Source organism: Prionailurus viverrinus, chromosome A3 (assembly GCF_022837055.1).
Source record: "Prionailurus viverrinus isolate Anna chromosome A3, UM_Priviv_1.0, whole genome shotgun sequence".
Taxonomy (NCBI): domain Eukaryota; kingdom Metazoa; phylum Chordata; class Mammalia; order Carnivora; family Felidae; genus Prionailurus; species Prionailurus viverrinus.
Window position 1 is genome coordinate 4,456,861 of NC_062563.1, and position 17,077 is coordinate 4,473,937.

The window sequence follows — 17,077 nt, forward strand, 5'->3', positions numbered from 1 at the left end:
GCAGGTTTAAGGTCCGGGAAAAGGACGCACTAAGGGGTTGACGCGCTTGCACGGGGCCTGGAGATCGGGGACAGGACCGCGGGGTGAGAGAACTGGGAGAAGCCGGGGGGGCGGGGCACCACACACCTGTTGTTCCAGATGCTCTTGAAGAGGTTCAGAGCCTCCTGCAGGCGGTTGGTCTGATTGTCCTCCCGAATGACCATGTTGTAGCTGCTGCTGGCCACCACGAAGATAATGGCAGTCACATCTGCGGCCCAAGAAAGCAGAAGCAGTGTGGGTTAGAGGCGACAATGACCTTTAACAGTCAAGAGAGCGGAGTGTCCCCAGAGCAGAGCTCCTCGCGGCCTGCGTACCGTTGAAGCACTGGATCCACTTGCGGCGCTCGTCACGCTGGCCACCCACGTCGAACATGCTGCGGGAGACAGAGGACACCCGGTCACCCCACAGGGCTGACACCGTCCCGCCACTCTGCTGCTGGCGGGGCCGAAGGAAACGCGTCCGTTCTGAGAAGGGGATCGCTCACTTACTGGAAGTTGACTTTGTCCACCTGGAACTTGGTCTCAAAGATTCCAGAAGTCAGGACGCGGCAGCGAAGCAGATCCTAAAAACGAAACCCGGGTCAGTGGATCTCACTGAATCCAACTGGAATATTAACAACCGCCCACTGGGCGCAGAGATCCCGACGAGCTTGGAAAGGGGGCTCCAAGTCCTCTGATTCTGAGAACTCTGCGTACCTGGTCACTGGGCACGTAGTCAGCCTGCTTGATGACATCGATCTTGTCCAGGAAGCTGGGAGGAAAAGACAGACACACCGGGGTGTTCCAAGAGCTCAAGCTGCATTTGCCCGCAATTCCCGCCTCGCTGTACAGTTAGTTGAGCTCAGTGGAAACGACGGTGTCATAGTTAGGCGCAGGAAGTCAGTGGGGGCTTTGTCGTTCACGCTTAGGCCTCGATGCCTATGAGGGGTTAGCGCGGGCAGCGTTTAAGGTCAACCTATCTGGCTGGTAGATCTAGGGACCGGGAAAATGGACTCTCGCTGGGCGGGGTGGGGGGCGGGGGGCGGGCCCGGCCTACAGGGAGAGCACGGGACGAGCGCAGGGCTGGCTCTGGTCTCAGTTCCGCGCCCGGCCACCGGCAGAGGGCCCGAAATCAGGCCTATCTGAGCTCGTGCCGTTGATAAGGACTAAAAATTTAAAATTTTCAAGTTATCTGGCCTTGACTAAAATGACAAGTAATTCAAAAACTGTATGCTGCCCCACTGCATTCCACTTTTTTTGGGTAAAGAGTAAAATGGCACACTTAAAAGCAGCAAGGATTTTCCCCTCCAGGGACTCATGAAAATGAGATTGTTTGAATTACTCAGAGTGGGTATCCCTTCCTCCTACTTTTTAAGAATCTCGCTTATTAAAAGAGAACAAAGGAGGCGGACACAAAGGGCCCCTTTCTGCCCTAACCACACCGAACAGGAAATAAGCACACAGTGCCCTTCCGTTCTGTTGGGTCCATGAAATACAACACTCCAGATAGGGGACTTTGCGTTTTTCAGAAACCTCACAGCCATCCAGGTTATGGATCTTCCCATGGCAAGGCTCCTGCACAGAAGAGGGGCTCAGAGCCCCAGAGCCCATCATGCACGCTAAGGAGGCTCTCCGTGAGGAGCAGGCAGTGGCCATAACTTCCTTCCCAAAGCAAGGATGGTCCTGCCCGTGTTGCTTCACTGGGCACACCATTAGGAAAACTAACTCTGGAAAGATTGGGGTCATTTAATTAATATGGAAAATTAAGTTAAAACCAGGGGGTTATTTTTGGGGGGGGGGGAGAGGGAAGGGGGCTTGGAATTTGTTTTAAAAGTGGGGTAATCAGGAAAGAAAATCCCCGAGAGAGAAAAATCTACTTAACAAAATTCTGTAAGTTTTTTCCCCCTTCCTTTTTACCACTTTAGAGTTAGTCTGGCTTAGAGGATATACTAACTTGCCCAATCAGTCCTACATTAGAGCACCAGTCCAGAAATAGCTCCCCAGCCGCCCTGGCCTCCAGCACGTTGCCATGGCAACAGAACCACAGTTCTATAAATAGATCATCAGCACCAAATCTTGTGAGAGAGACATCTGGAGCCGGGCCAGCCAAACCCCAGCTCAACAAATAAAAATAGGCAGCTTAAGAAATAGTCAAGGTACCCGTATGGCAACCTGAACCTAAAGGCAGTTCAACCAGAAACATGCTGGTCAGTGTGCACAGAGGGCTGTTCCAATCATCCCGCCAGGGAAGACATTTTAAAAGTTTTAAGCCATGTTCATTCCACACCCCCCCCCACCCCCCCACCAGTTTCCTTAAAACTTTCCATAAACGGTGCAAATGTTGCCATTTTCTGATAAACTTGCAGGAGCAGTTTAACGTTGCTTTAAAAGAAAACTTTTAAATGGTGTGAAATAAAAACAAAAAAAATGCCGGCTAAATGACTGTTAATGAAACTGTCACGCCCTCCCCCTTCCAGAACACTGAAAGCTGGGAGGGTTAAACCCTCCTAATGTTGTACCTGTACTTCTGACTTGGATCCAAAATACAAAACGCAAACAATTCCAGGATTTCCATTTGTTTTGAGTTACTATAATTAGCACTTCCAGCTTTCAGTTCAAACTTTTGAGAAAATCAGGGACTTTGTTGAAGAAGTGGTAGGGGGTTGGGGTCACAGGGACTGGCCAAGATGGACTGTTTTTCTGTCCTTGAGAAAATACACAGATTTGCCTGCATACCCAGCCATGAAATAGCCCTCTATGTGACAAGTGGAAATAATCCACTGTGCACTTCCTATGGGAAGGCGGGACCAGGGAAAGATAAATTGATAGGTTTCACAGACCCTACCAAATGCCTCTGTGATTTGCAGATAACAGGATTCTAGGGAACTTGCTGTTTGTTTGCTGCTACCTCTTCCTGCCTCCTATTTATTCAACTGGTATTCACAATAAATTCCTCAGTAATGCAATTTCAGCTTCTGGTGAGCCAGCCTGGAACCCTGGTCCTGAGTACTTAGTATTTTCTACATAACAGCAAAGCCATTTCTGAGTTTCAGCTACCTATAGAAGAAAGGTTGAAACCCCACAAATGTCTTTTGCCTCCCCCACCCCCCACCTGCCCGGTCACAAGACACTCCAGCTTCCGAATATTTTAACTGCGACCCCTCAGCATGTTTGTGCAACAGCAGCCAACAAGCAATGTTAAGCATTTTTTTACGCCTCTGACCATCACGTATTCGCTATCTAACATGTACAGGATGAGGGAGGTGGTAAGCTATTTAAAAGGCAACTTTCCAGGTATGTATTATCATGTCCACTGGAAGGGGGGACAGAGAAGCACCCCCCCCCCCATAGGGGGAAGCATCCTTGAATCGAAGCCCAGTGTGGATGGATAAGGGTAGGACATGGAATTCAACACAAAACCTAACTCGACTAACTGTAGTCACTTACCTGATGGCAGAAATAGCAAGGCAACCGCTAGCTACCGAGGAGGGGGGAGCTATGTTTTTGTCCTCACCATTTCCCTAGGTTTTTAAATTATAGCAATAAAATACAGCATTTTTACGTTATTCAAAGTACGAGAGCTGCCCGCTCTTTCTAAAAGCTTGGAGGTCAATCCAATTAATTACCTCAAGCTAATTAATTCCGAGCGTCACCTTTTTGCAAGTAATTATCATTTTGCTCTAAAAGGCACTAATTGTTTATATAAAATAATGTCGCTGCACTAAAAAAGTGTAATTAAGGGCTTTATAGAACAAATGACTCCAACTAGAACTTTCTAAGTGCAGGTGAGAATGACTGGCTGGCCTCTGTGAACGCAACTCTTCCGCAAAGAACTTGACCAGCGGGAGTAGAGGCTTCTAGCACTTTCTCAAGGCGCGCCCGTCCCGTGTGCGGAGGCAGGAGAGAGGTTACTCACTACTGGGCGCAGTCAATCAGCTGGTACTCGTTGGAGCGCTCATAGCAGGCACGCACTCCTTCGTCCTCCCACAGAGCCTTGGCGTGCTCATAGAACTCCTGAGACACACGAGAGAGAGCACCGATGAGCTTATGCCCAGGCCGTCACCGCGCCGCCCCCCTAACCCCCACACCACGGTCCACAGTGTGACCAGCACGGGGTGGGATTCCCAGTTGAGAGCCAAGTTAACGACTTCATGCTCAAAAGGATTTTCACTCAATTTGCGAAACGTAATTAAAAGCCAGAGTAATTAATTCCTGCTGTCTCTTCTTGTGAATTATGGGTCTTGGGTAGTTCTCCTAGGTGTGGGTTTTTTTTGGGGGGGGGGGGGGCGGGGGTGGTGGTGCGGGACATAGTCACCTACCGAATAATTTTGCTTCTTTACACAATTGCTTATATGGGAAAGATATACATTAATCTGCATTAGGAGAATATGCCAAGAAATGATTCAGTGTTGTGAAAACAAGATATTTCATTTGTAAGATGTGCTTGGGATGAAGTTCCCTTCCAGGAAAATTTGAATTTTACCAAAAAAGTAATATGGTTGGGAACCACTGGCAAATGTGGCCCTGTCAGTGCCTGTCCTTTGGGAAGGGTCCTAATGGGAACAAAGGAGCAAATAAACTGTGTCGTTTTAAATTGCAATCGGTTATGATTCACGTGTCATTTGAACACATTTTTAATTCTATGGGGGCAGTCTTCCCTTCCAAGGCAAGAGAGGGTTTTTCTTCAGTGTGAATTCAGCCAAGAGAAGGATTAAAAGTAGGTAGGGGACACAAAGTTCAGATGTCGGCACGACTGATAAAAGGTTACTGTTCTGGTGCATTTTCAGTAGGCTGCCATTTTCCCCTCTATTAGAAACATGCATTACGTATGTTGTTCTTACTGCTGGAGTTTTCTTCAAACACGCTATTTAAAAAAAAAATTCACCTAGCCATACTTATTAATACTGCTTCCCTGCTAGCGTAAGTTTGCAGCCAAGCCCATTTAAAATACACAAACACAAATTCCCAGGAAAGCCTGACAAAAGGCAACAATAACTCATTGTTCTAACTGTAGACAAGTCTTTTCCTTCTGGGCCTTATAAACTGGTGCATCTTCCCATCTTGTTTCCCGTCCCCCTCTTATAAACTACTCTTCCCCTACAGAGGGGTCAAAACGTATGTTTGGGTATGGCTCCTTCTGTGTTCCCTAAAAATAGTTCTTTATGGAACAGAGAACCTTTGTAAACAGGGTCCTGCACATCAACCAGGATGGGCAGAAGAAACTCTCCCAAGTTATAATTTAGGTGAAAGTCCTTTCTTTTCTTTTTTTCAAAGGAAAAAAAAAAAAGAAAAGGAAAAGGTTTCATCTGCCCCAAGGCAAGCAGATTTTAGAGAAAAATAAAAAGAAAAAAAAAAAAACCTTAATAAAGGTCAAATAGTAAACTGTTTAAAAGGAGAATGTCTTCCATTTATAAAACCCAGGGCTCACACTTCACTTCTGCATTCCTTGGTATCTTTGGATACTTTCATTTAACTGGACAATTAGCATTTGTGTGCCATATTTAACATACAGTTTTGTTTGTCACAAGACGTGTACGAGGGAATAATTCAGGCTGCCACAGCTCACGACGTTTTCCTTTATAAAAACCTACAATCTAACGTCGTGAGAATGAAGTGTGATGCTTACTTGTGGGGGGGGCGGGGAGGGAAGATTTACAAGGGGTGACAGAATTCCACTCACCCATCTTGAGCAAAGCCCTAATGATGATTAGGATTTTGAGCCCTCACGGAATTCACTTTTTTGTAAGAATCAGCGTCACAGAAATGTGTTCGGCCCGAACTGTGGCTCTGACACAGGTGTGCCGATTTGCGATGCACAGGTGACCGGTCACCAGAGCTCATCACCCTGTGCCGCCCACTGTACAGGGGAGGGGGCAAAGGAATGATTCAAGAGCTTAGCTTACGGGAGGGAAATCAAAGTCGGGCACGTTCATCACGCTCAGAATGTAGTCCACTCTGAACTGGTTCTCGGGGTTGGCCAGCTCCACGGGGGGGACCAGGTTGCTCATGGCGGCCACGATGGTCTGAAAATGATTTAGCAAAGCAGTCAGGGGGACAGCACTGTCTGAAAGGGAAGCTAAGAGAAGAACGAGACAAAGGACCCAAACACATACTTCGATGGCCTCTTTCAGGTTGTTTTTGATGTCCTGCACTTTGGTTGCCTTCTCACTACAGTGGGATTGAAAAGAAAAAGAAGTCATATTGCATCACATTGGCAAACAGCGTCTCTTTAGTCAAGATATTCCAACTAAAAGCATAGTATTCTGTTCTTGAAAGACCTGCGGATTCAGATCTGTACAGATTGGAGGTTCCTGAATAAAGGTGGTTTCAAATTATAACCTCCCAAATGTGTCCCGAGGACACGCCCGATTGGGGCAGATTAGCAGATTGGCATCGAGATAGGAATCAAGGCTACTGTACCAGAAGTCAGACCTGGTTCATGGACTATTTCAGATGTGGTTCCAGTTTTTTTTTTTTGAAGCCCCCATTGCACACCAACACTTCCTAAAAGGCTCCTCCTGGCCCTTATCAACATCCCTGTGTGTGCGTGCGTGTGTGTGTGCGTTTGTGTTGGGGGGGAAGAGGGTGATGTCCATCACATACTAGGGAGGAGAAAAAGTTTCATGGTTCTTCTTGGGGCTTACTTGGTCACTGGCTTAGTATACAGAGAACCAGTGAATGCAGATGGTGAGATTACAGATTCTGAGGCTTTGAGGCCATTTTTATTAAGTCATCATGTCAGTCAGCTAGCAACGACATTCCTAGGTGATAATATACATTGGTCCCTCAATGTAAATAGGGATAAAATGAGATTCTGCCCCCCAGAAGTCTGTGGTCTGGGACTCGTGTGCTGGGGTGGGGGGGTTGGAGGTTAGAGGTTTAGTGGCCTTTTAATTATGACCCGAATGTAAGTCATATAGGACATGGTGATCTTTATTCAGGGTCACTGGGACCATAAGTAAAGGTCACACCCTTTGGCTTCTGGGGTCCCCTGGAGGAATGTTTACACCCAGTTACATCAACTCAAGTGCTGTAGGGGTCTTCCGGCAACTGTCCTTCATTGGAGACACGACCAAAGAACATTCTAGAGTTTGTGTCTTCAGGGGATAAAAAGGACCTCTTGCTCGGGGTATAAATCTTAATACACCCATTGCCTCAACCTTGTGGTGCTGGGTGGGGAGCGTGGAACCAATATTCAGGACATACGTATGGTGTACTGAGCCCCGGGACAAGACAGCACGGTCACGGGGAGGTTAAGGTGCTCCCCCCTCCCAGAGGAAACTGAGGCTGAAAAGTGCGCCACAGAGGCAGGAGAGGGGACGGGGCTCACTTTTCCTTGCTGTGTATAACTTTTAAAGAAAATGTCAAAATTCCTCATTTTTGACGCTTTCACTTGGTTGATTTCACCAGGAGTCCCGGCATGGAGGTAGAGATTAAACCCGTGGCCCCTCAGGAGCAGAACGCGACAGTGTGTTAGTGTAGGGAAGACGCGGAGGGGGAGTGACAGCAACCGCAGCCTGGCAGCATGGTTAGGAGTGCGGAGTGGAGAAGAGAGCTCTCGAAGGGGGAGGGGGGCGGCCGTGTGCTCGCCTGCCAACAGCTCTGCCCCCGCCTCCGAAGATCCCGCTCGTGACTTTTTTCAAGGAGCTGTAATAGCTAGCATTAAGTATTTCATTCTTACCAAAATAAAGATCTGCCTATTGATCTGAGGGGTGGGTCCACACTTCCTGATTTCATTTCCCCCCGTTTCCCAGGCAGGGTCAGCCCGCTTTCTGTTAAACTGGCTTTGGAGCAACTGCTTTTAACGTCAGACTAAAAAGCTGGTTTACAGGTGTTCTTATCAGTGGGGGAGGCTGGGGGTAAAAGACCGTACCAGGAACCCCCTCACGGCCACTTACAAGTGCTGGGAGTCGGGAGAATTTGAGGAACAGGCAGGACAGCAAGAGGGGTCCTGCAGAGCAGGAGCGTGGCATCCCCGCCCCGACGGCAAGGGTGCCCCTGGCCCCCAGACTCCTGCTTACTGCTGCCACCCTCCATGGAAAGGGACGGGAGCCCTGAGCCCTGTGGGACCTTTCTGCTCGTGTGTGCGCACCCCTGAAGCTCATTTCTGAAATCAGGAACCATGTCCAGACTCGGTGCTAGAGTCTGAGTCGGTTACGTAGACGTCAGAAACGTTGAAAGGATGCGTGTTTGCCCCTAATGTTCGCACACAGGCCCAGGTTTACCTAGAACCCCACAGGACAAATCCCATTCATTAAAAACGGGCTCCATTTCCATGGTAATGAGAGCCATTACGTCACCCTAGCTTTCAAGGTCCCACAGTGGTTAAAATTAGAGATGTCCGGGTATTAACTACCCAGATGTACATGGAGCAAGAGGAAAGTACTTCCAGAAAGGAGGTTCTTTCATTCAGTTTGATATTTTGGTCTAAGTAGTAGTATGATAATTGGAAAACTTCCAGTCTTAAATACGGATATTTTGAGAACGTGTTCAGTATTCATCTACGTATGTGAATAGGTGTGGGAGTAGATCAAGTATAAAACAGCTAAAAGAGAAATCTAAAATCTAATTCGGGTGTGTAATACTAAAACATAAAATTCTTCCATTGAAGCAATTACTATGTAGATGGAGACATTATCCTGGGGCTGGCAGGTTTATCATTTTTACTATCGCTTAATGAATTTAACGTTGATGGTGAAATTCAGAGAGAATTCCTCAGATGTCTCTAAACTACTTAACAAAGCCAAGTTATGTATCAACCGCTACGGTTTTGATCTGATGGACTAAAACACTGGGTGGGGCTGGAAATGCTTTGGGGACGTGGCCCCCTCCCTCCCCCAGTAGGTCCATGAAGCTTGTCGCCTGGGGTTTTATTTTAAAAGTCCCTTCCCCCCCCCCCTCAGCTAACCAAGTGGTGGGGGAAGGCTATGCTATATTAAGTTTCTTTTGGTCCTACACCTTTCTCTTTGTGCATTTGTGGGAAAGGACAGACAAAAGAAGAAAGACAGAAGACAGACGCAGGATACAGGGATTGCTGAAACATGCAGAGAATTTTTATTTATCACGTATGTTAATACTTCTATTTACTTGCAGAACAGAGTCACAGATAGAAGTGCAGGCAGGTGTTAGTAGGGTTCAGGGGTCTAGCACAGCATCTAGTACAGAGTCGGGGGGTCAATATGGGCTTGTCATAGTTCTCAGATGCCAACTTTTGGTACAGTAAACTGTCAATTAGTCACTTTTATGTAGATGCCTTTTTTTGATTGCTGTTACACTACATTTGTGCCAATTAAGGATTTCATTCCATTTTTTTTTTTTTGTGGTTTTGTGGGTTTTTGTGCTTTTTTTTTTTGTTTTTGTTTTGTTTTGTTTTCAGTTATCTTTAGAGGTTAGGTGGTAGGGCCCCATCCCCCTCCCCCCCACAACAGAATAGTATTCTTATTAGAGGTTCCTAAGACCAGGCAATTCCAGCATGCAAAGTGGGATAGCATAGCCGGGAAGAGGAGAAACTGTAGCCACCATCTAGGGATAATACATTCTAAAAGAAACAGATGAACAGACATGTGTAAGTCACTTTGTCCACCCCGGTATCCTTTGCCCCGCCCCACCCCCGGCCACAGAAGCTATTTCTTTGAGATGCCCTAGGCTGGGTCAGTCGGCTCTGCGTGTTCTCATGAGAAATAGCTGAGCTGCGATGGCTACCTGGCATGCGTGTGCATGTCGGCGTGTGATGGGCAGCGGGATGTAGGAAGTGAAGAAAAACAAAACTGATAATGAATGGGGAAAAAAAAATAAAAAGCGGATGCCATCGTGAATTACCTATCCACTGGCTAACGCAAAGTGCCTCTGGTTAACATACATTTAAGAAGTTTTAAAAGATCAGAGGCTTTTCGAGACCATTCTTAACAATGACCTCCTCAAGGTGCCGAGGTGTTTTTCCCCCCTCCCCAAATTATAGACGGTGCAGCACCATGTATCTTAATAGAGGAAAAAGATATTTTTTTCCTCTCCGAAAAGTCTGAAATTTTAACATCAGACCAAGCAGCGGGTGGATGGAATTTAGTCTAGTTTTAAAAACGAGTAGCCAATTCAAATGGAGAGCTGGGGGGTGGGGTGGGTGGAGAAACAGAAACCATATGGAAAAGCATCAATACTCGAAATCTTAAACTGATCGTCTAAAGCTGAAATCTGTTAACTTTCCCCCACCTGGATGTAATTACATTTAAAGGATGGCCAGGAAAAAAAAAAAAATTATGTTTTGCACTGCACTTGCTCCGAAATGTGAAGAGTTTATGTGTCATGTGCAAACATGTATACCAAGATGGCTGATGGCCCTGAGATGAGTTTTGATTTCTCCCCGGGGCTCTGCCCTCAGTTTCCCAGGATGATCTTCATGTTTGTTTGTTTGTTACAAAGTTGTTGTGGTTTTGAATGTGCCTACCCATCGCTGTTGCTCCTGGCAGCCTGCGGGTCCTCTTCGCCGCCCCTTTTAAAGAGAGATTGAAAGCTCACCTAATCTGCAAGGCACCGCAATTTCCCAAAAACCCCACACAGCCTCTCTACATTCCTAAACAAACGGTCACCATCCTCCCGTTAATTCTTAGCCGCCTTTCTGGCTAAGTTGCAATGTCCACTGAGACTGCAGGCCGTGGAGGAAAGAACACCACACCTCTGCCGCAGGATTAGCCGAGCCCTCTGGAGACTCTCCGGTAGGGTATACAGAAGGGACGGATAATTATTTTCTTGTGCTTTCACTAAATGTACATGCATCAGGGAGATAAAGCAGTGATTTATCTCACAATTCTTTGGAGAACAGAGCCGCGCATGAGGCTCCTGGATTCTCCCAGATCTCAATCTTTCACCGTGTTGTATCTGAACACACAAAGGCAGAGATACGGGTGATTTTTGCCCATGATTTCCTGGTGCAGTATTAATTTCCTCCCTTCTTGAGGTCAGGGAAACTACCTAGGAAATGTTTTTATTTATATAGACTCGTTCCTGATAACTGTCATCAATTAAAACTATGTCTGAACTGTGAGACAGCAAAAAACCAAAAAAAAAAGAAAAAAAGAAAAAAAATTAAAAGAACAAAACTCACTACACCTCCAAAAACCAAACAAAACCCAACAAAACAAAACAAAACCCAATCTTCCTAAGTGGTAGGAATTTCTCCTTGAAGGTAGGAAGGGCAGGACGGCTAAGCGTTCTACAGAGTTTTTTAATTGATTAGCTTATTAGCTCAACCAGTGTTAATGGCACTCCTTCCCCCCGCCCCCCCCCCCACCCCTGCCCTGGCACTAAATGTAAGGAAGAGTTAGCTTTGAGTTAGGAAAATCCGCACTTGACCTCTGTATTTCTGAAGGTCAGATTAATAGTACACCTTACTCTCAAAATGTAACCAGCACGGCAGTCTGCGGATAGTTAAGGCAAATCTCATAGCTTAGCCCAGCCCTAACAAAGCGCACATTTACGGGAGCGAGGAGGAGAAGGCCCCTGCACCACGCAGAACACCCTTTAGTGGATGGATGTCACCATTTCATAGGGAATTCCTAGTGAAGAAGGAAACCGCTTTTGTTGCAATACCGCAGTGAGGAAAAAGAAAAAAGGAGGCTCAGTTGAAGGAGATAAAAATAAGGTTTCTAGACTCACACGAAGAATTCCCCTGTATGTCACTTCCACGGGCTAAATTTAACGTCCTCAGAGATTACCTATGGCTTCCTCTACAAGGCAGGCAAACTGGGAATGTCGCTTCCTCTTTTTAAAAAGAAAATAGAAAAGAGAAGTTCTGGTTTAAATGCCTCATGTGCATTACAGACTGGCTCGCTAAGGGAGGAGAATCCTTGCTCTAAAAATTAAAAAACCGTAGGGCAGTCTGTAGAGTAATAAAACCTTAAGTAAATTATTGCAAGGATGTCCTATCTTCTACTGGACTCGAGCTAAGGTAAACAGTGGCTGCTGCATCCTTTTAAAAATGCTAGCCATGTCCAGTTTTAATCAAAATATTTATCTAGAGGGTACATGGTCAAATCATTTTTGCTTAACTAGCCTCATGAAGAAGCACTCCCCGGAAAGATGCAAGGGAAATAATTATGCAAGGTTTTTCTTTAAATTACAAATTCACATAGCTAAAAAGTCGGTTTCTGGCTTTTTGTTTATCAACCGATGGCAATCTCTGGAAAGAGGGCTTTATTGAAGGGTGTGTCAGGAATTAAGAGCTGCGAGCGAGCTATTCAATTAACCGCCTGTATATCCATATTGATAACGAGCCATTCATAAAACTGGTAAAACAGCCCATCCTTCTGAATTCGAGGTTCAAGGATAAAGAGCATCCTAAACGAAACCGTCCATTTGTATGTGTGACATCAGCCTTAGCCCCGATTATGTGACCTAAGAAATTCTAGAATGTTCCATAAAGAGCTGCCTTCAGGCGCAGTCCTTGTACCTCTGAAAGGTGAGAAAATTCATCTTTGTTTGCCTGGTGCTTGGTGCATAGTAGGTGTCAGTAACTGCCTCTTTATTGGTCTGTTTTGGGGGCTTTTGGCTTGTAACTGAATTAAACTATGCGACCTTGACTCAATGCCCCCCCCCCCCCATGAAACCAAACTGAGACAAGTTTTCAACTGAATCCAGGTTTAAGAAAGGGAATGGGATTGCTAACCAGCTAGTAATTGTAAACTAGTGTCTTCAGGTGTTTGTAAGGTTAACCGCTGTCATCCAGTGAGAACAGAGGCGGGCAGATTTAGCTCCTTCTGTTTCACATGGGAAGGGCCCATCTGGGGTCCGGGCAGAAAAAGCAAATTCTGAGTGTATTGAACGCTCCCCTCTGTTTGCATGTTTTTCATGGCAAGCGTGACCCCCCATTTCTTACATCCCTAGTACACGCACTCTCTCTTCATCTTTATTCTCACTGTGGTATTGTCACATTGTCCTGTACCAAGATGCCTCGAAGGACTTTTCAAAGGCAAAAATGCCCCTTGACCCAGCCGGAAGTACCTAACTCCCAGTCTCCATCTTCTTTCTCTAGGCAAGACTACTGATTTTTAGAAAGGGAAACAATGATTTGCCCATAATGTTAATTTCCGGGAGGGGGGGGGGGAAGGACGGTGAGGGAATGAGGAATTATTAACAAGGGCTGTCTCCTTCAACTTTGTTTTCATGTGAGAATATTACTGAAACAATGTCCTCCCTAATAGTTTAATACATCCCGCAATGGCGCATTGCGCTGAAATCTGCTGGGGGGGGGGGGGCGCTTCTCTGCAGTGGTCAGGTTGCCTGAAAAGGGGGGTGGTCACAGCAGGTGTCAGCTATGTCAGAGACCCACTGCACCAAAATTTGGGCAGGTCTGCAGCAGACCTGTCATGGGGCCAGCCAGGTGCTCTCTCCCTGGTGGGTGGGGGGTGGGGGGGGGATAGTTTTACAACACTGGTGCTTTATTATTACTTTATTTATTGCTGCACCAAAGAGTCTAAGGGGGGGGGGGGAATCTCCAAAGAGCTCTTCCCTGGATTTTCTATGTAGGCTGAAAAAATTAAGTGAAAATTGGCTGCCCAGCCCCCAAAATCTACCTAAACTTCCTAAAGGTTAGTATAAAACGTGTTAATCTCATTGTGCCCCAGCACAGAGTTGACACTTACTCTCCATTAAACCCATTAACATGCAGAATCCTCATTTGCTTCACAATGGTGCTTTTACCAGATTCTCCAGCACCTAGAAAATGAAAGTAAGTCTCAGGTTATGAGGGAGGCATTTTACACACTTTGGGCAGGGAAGAGGGCTGCCGCGTTTTCCACAGAAGCAGCACGCAAAAAAACAAACAACACAACAACAACAGGAAACACAAAAACACCAAACAAACAAAACAACAGACTTGCAATCTTCCTTGACATTTCGACGCAGAGAAAGCGAAGTAACGTGTCCAACTCTGTGTCTACCTAGAGTGTTTTCACCATCACAGTAACAAGAATTAAAGGGCTTGCTGTTTTCAGGGTTTTGTTTTCTTTTGGTTGTTTTCAAATTTGTGGGGTGGGAAAGCAAGGGGGGGGGGCCAAGACAGGATGACGCAATTTTGTCATTTGAGGGGGTGGGGGGGGAGAAACTTGGAAGTCAAAACTGAAACTGAATAGCATTCACTGGTGAAACATACACATACATGTAGATAGCCACAGAATTCCCGGTTTGTCAGAGGTTTCACGGTTAAAACACCCAGGATTCACAAACAATGCCCAGACACCGCTGTCTTCAGCTCACGGACTGACGCAGCATTTCCCTCCCGCAAATTTTCACAATTCAGCTTCTTTAATGGACAGCTTTTCTCCCCTCGGGCTACTCAGAAATCAACCCCAACCCGCAATTTTCCATTTATCCTCCTTTTCCGCAAAGGGTATCTTCCTAAAGATAAATTCTCTTTGGATACAACCACCATGTTGCGGGGGGGGGGGGGGGTGGAAAATGGAAGACCATCCAGTTTATGTCATCTTCTCGAAAAATACATTTTGGTATCAAATATAGTGCTTGAAAACGACCACATTCGCCTGCAGCAACAACTATGAAAAGTACTGTTAAAAGGACATGACTTTAATCATGAGGGAGCCACTGGATTTTCAGATTCCTCGAGCCCTTCTCAACTAAACAGTAAAAAGGAGCACATGCCTCCATTTTAAATCACCTTTCATTTGTAAACATATATTTTATGGAAAAAGCACAGTTCCACCCAGCAAGAAGGAGGATTGCTATTTTTTTTCATTCTTTTTTTTTTTTTTTTTTTTTTTGCAAACGTATACTCTCTTGAACAAGTACTGTGTATGTGAAAAATTTTTGGCCCTCCTCCCACACAAATCTGTTTGGTTTTTTTTTTTTTTACCCCCCCCCTTTTTCAGTTTTAATTTTATTAATTGTTTTTGTTTTACTGCCCAGAGGGCAAAGCATTCCTCCTTCTCTTGCTTTTTCACAAGGCTGTAATCAATATCTGTAAAAGTTAAAATTAGTTTCCACAGAAACATTGATTTCAAAGCAAACGCTCTATCTTAATGAGCCCAAGTCTAATAAATTAAAATATTAAAGGCACTATTAAGAGATTCCGTGCAGAGAATACAAGGCATTAATCAGAACCTCCAAATTCTTCTGTCAGAAGTGTTAAAATGTGCACCACGTCTCTCTTACAGGCACAGATTTGTGCCTCAGTTTCCACATTTATGTCATTAAGATGCATTTTGGGCATCATGAGGTTTCCTCTTGGGGGGGGGCTTATTAGTTTGGTTGCAGACCCCCCCCCCTGCCAGAGGCTATCAATCAATCATGGTAATATGTAGCCATATAGACTAGGACACCTGGGGTAAATGAGCCCACAGGGATGTAAAAGGTGTATTCAGAGTAACAGTCTCAAATTAAGTGGAGACTGTGTTCACAGAGCAAAGGTGTTAGAAATTTAAGGCACTGTTAAGTGTCACACTTGTTTCTAATTAGTATTCAGGTAACAAGATGGCATTCCCAGGAAAAGATTCTAGACTTTTCCAAGCCGATACTTTGAAATCAAGTTATATGCATATTAATATTCACATAGCATAATTCTACGTTCAGAAGCTGTAGGCAAGACTTCAACATATGTATCATTTAATTATTGAAATTGCAAATGCATAGAACACCAGACTTGTTTCCACTTAATTAATAATTTTCTGCTTTATATAAATCTGGACCCAGGAGAACAAAGAGGTGACCCATCCAGAAACAGCAAACCAAGCACCACCACAAAGGAAAAAATCGGCCTTTTACGTTTTTATTCTTTATAGTCAAACTGTTTTTGAAGTGCGACCATGAACTAGGGTTTAACCTCGCAAATTCACAAATTAACTCAGATAGCCAAATTACTAAGGAAGTGGAAAACTTCCATGCTAATTAATGTTTGTGTCATTCTTGTGGTCATTTCAACAATTTCTTTTGTGCTTATGTTTCACTTTGCCTCCCCCCACCCCCATCAGCACCTTTAAGAAAAAAGGAGAGGCCATGTCCTTATAGTTAACAACCCCCACCTCCCCGTTTTTTTTTTTTTTTTGGCCAAAGAGGAAAAACCGCAATCAAGAGAAAACCCAAAACCAAACAACCAAATGTCACTTGACAAACAACTAATTAACGTCTGCCCATCTCCTTCCACCTGGAAAAAAAGTCTTCTCCTTAAAGCGCTCTCAATGCCCCCTCCCACCTTGAGAAGGACAAAAAAACCAAAACAAACACAAAAAAACAAACAAACAAAAAAAACCCCACGCCATTTGCAGACCAAGAAGCCATTTACAGACAAATGTCATTTTCCAGTTCTGATTTATGAATGTCTTTTTTTTTCTTTTTCACAAAGCACTCTCAATGTGGCCAACCAACAGGAAAATGTGTGTGTGCGCGTGTGTTAATGGTGTGTGTGTGTGTGTGTGTGTGTGTGTGTGTGTGTGTGTGTGTGTGGTGGGGGGGGGGGCGGGAGGGGGCTGTGCTACAATTAATTCTTTGCTTTTCAAAAAGCCTGCATGTCTGGAAGGGGAAAAAAAGGTCATACTGTAAAAATGACGTGTCATTTGGTTTCACTGGGCACTTAGCGTACTAACTCCATTTTTTTTTTTTTTTTTTTTTTTGGTCTCATTTTATTTGATTCTCCTGCTCTTCCTTCCACGGCCGGCCCCGGCCCGGGACACGTCTGCTCCGCGCACACAGTGTGTCCTGCCCGAAACGCACCGAGTCGCGCCCAGCGGCCGCCGCGCTCCCTCCTCCCCGCCCCCCCCCCCCCCCACTCCGGCGCCACGACTCGCCCGCGCCCCCTCCCCCTCACTGCACCACCTTTACCACTCGGATCCCTTCCGAGGGGCTGATGTCACCCGCCCCCCCCCCCACTCTCCTCGGCCACTTCCCTCGCCACAGCCTCCCCTCGGCGAGGTCCCCTCCGCCACCGCGGCGGCCCCCCCCCCCCCCACGTCACCCCCTCCTCTCTGGCCCCTCTTTTCTTCTCCCTCTCCCAACAAATCACACACCCCACGGAGGCGGGTCCCCCTCCCTCTGCCCGCCACCCCATTTCCTGTCCCCGA

The 17,077-nt window shown here is 45.9% G+C and overlaps 1 protein-coding gene across 12 annotated transcripts in view; it reads right to left on the minus strand.

Annotated features, from left to right (window-relative positions):
- The window catches only part of GNAS (GNAS complex locus), a 54,743-nt gene that overhangs the window by 1,105 nt on the left and 36,561 nt on the right, over positions 1 to 17,077 (minus strand). For 4 of the 12 annotated variants that reach the window (XM_047851931.1, XM_047851930.1, XM_047851940.1 and 1 more), the window contains 9 exons: positions 13,652 to 13,724; positions 10,459 to 10,503; positions 6,131 to 6,185; positions 5,921 to 6,040; positions 3,934 to 4,031; positions 735 to 789; positions 528 to 601; positions 354 to 412; positions 127 to 247 (listed from right to left, as the gene is read on the minus strand). In XM_047851931.1, the coding sequence (XP_047707887.1) occupies positions 127 to 247; positions 354 to 412; positions 528 to 601; positions 735 to 789; positions 3,934 to 4,031; positions 5,921 to 6,040; positions 6,131 to 6,185; positions 10,459 to 10,503; positions 13,652 to 13,724 (700 nt within the window). Of the gene's footprint in view, positions 1 to 126; positions 248 to 353; positions 413 to 527; positions 602 to 734; positions 790 to 3,933; positions 4,032 to 5,920; positions 6,041 to 6,130; positions 6,189 to 9,930; positions 9,934 to 10,458; positions 10,504 to 13,651; positions 13,725 to 17,077 lie in introns of all 12 variants that reach the window. The other 8 variants (XM_047851934.1, XM_047851942.1, XM_047851938.1 and 5 more) reach the window with 4 other exon arrangements.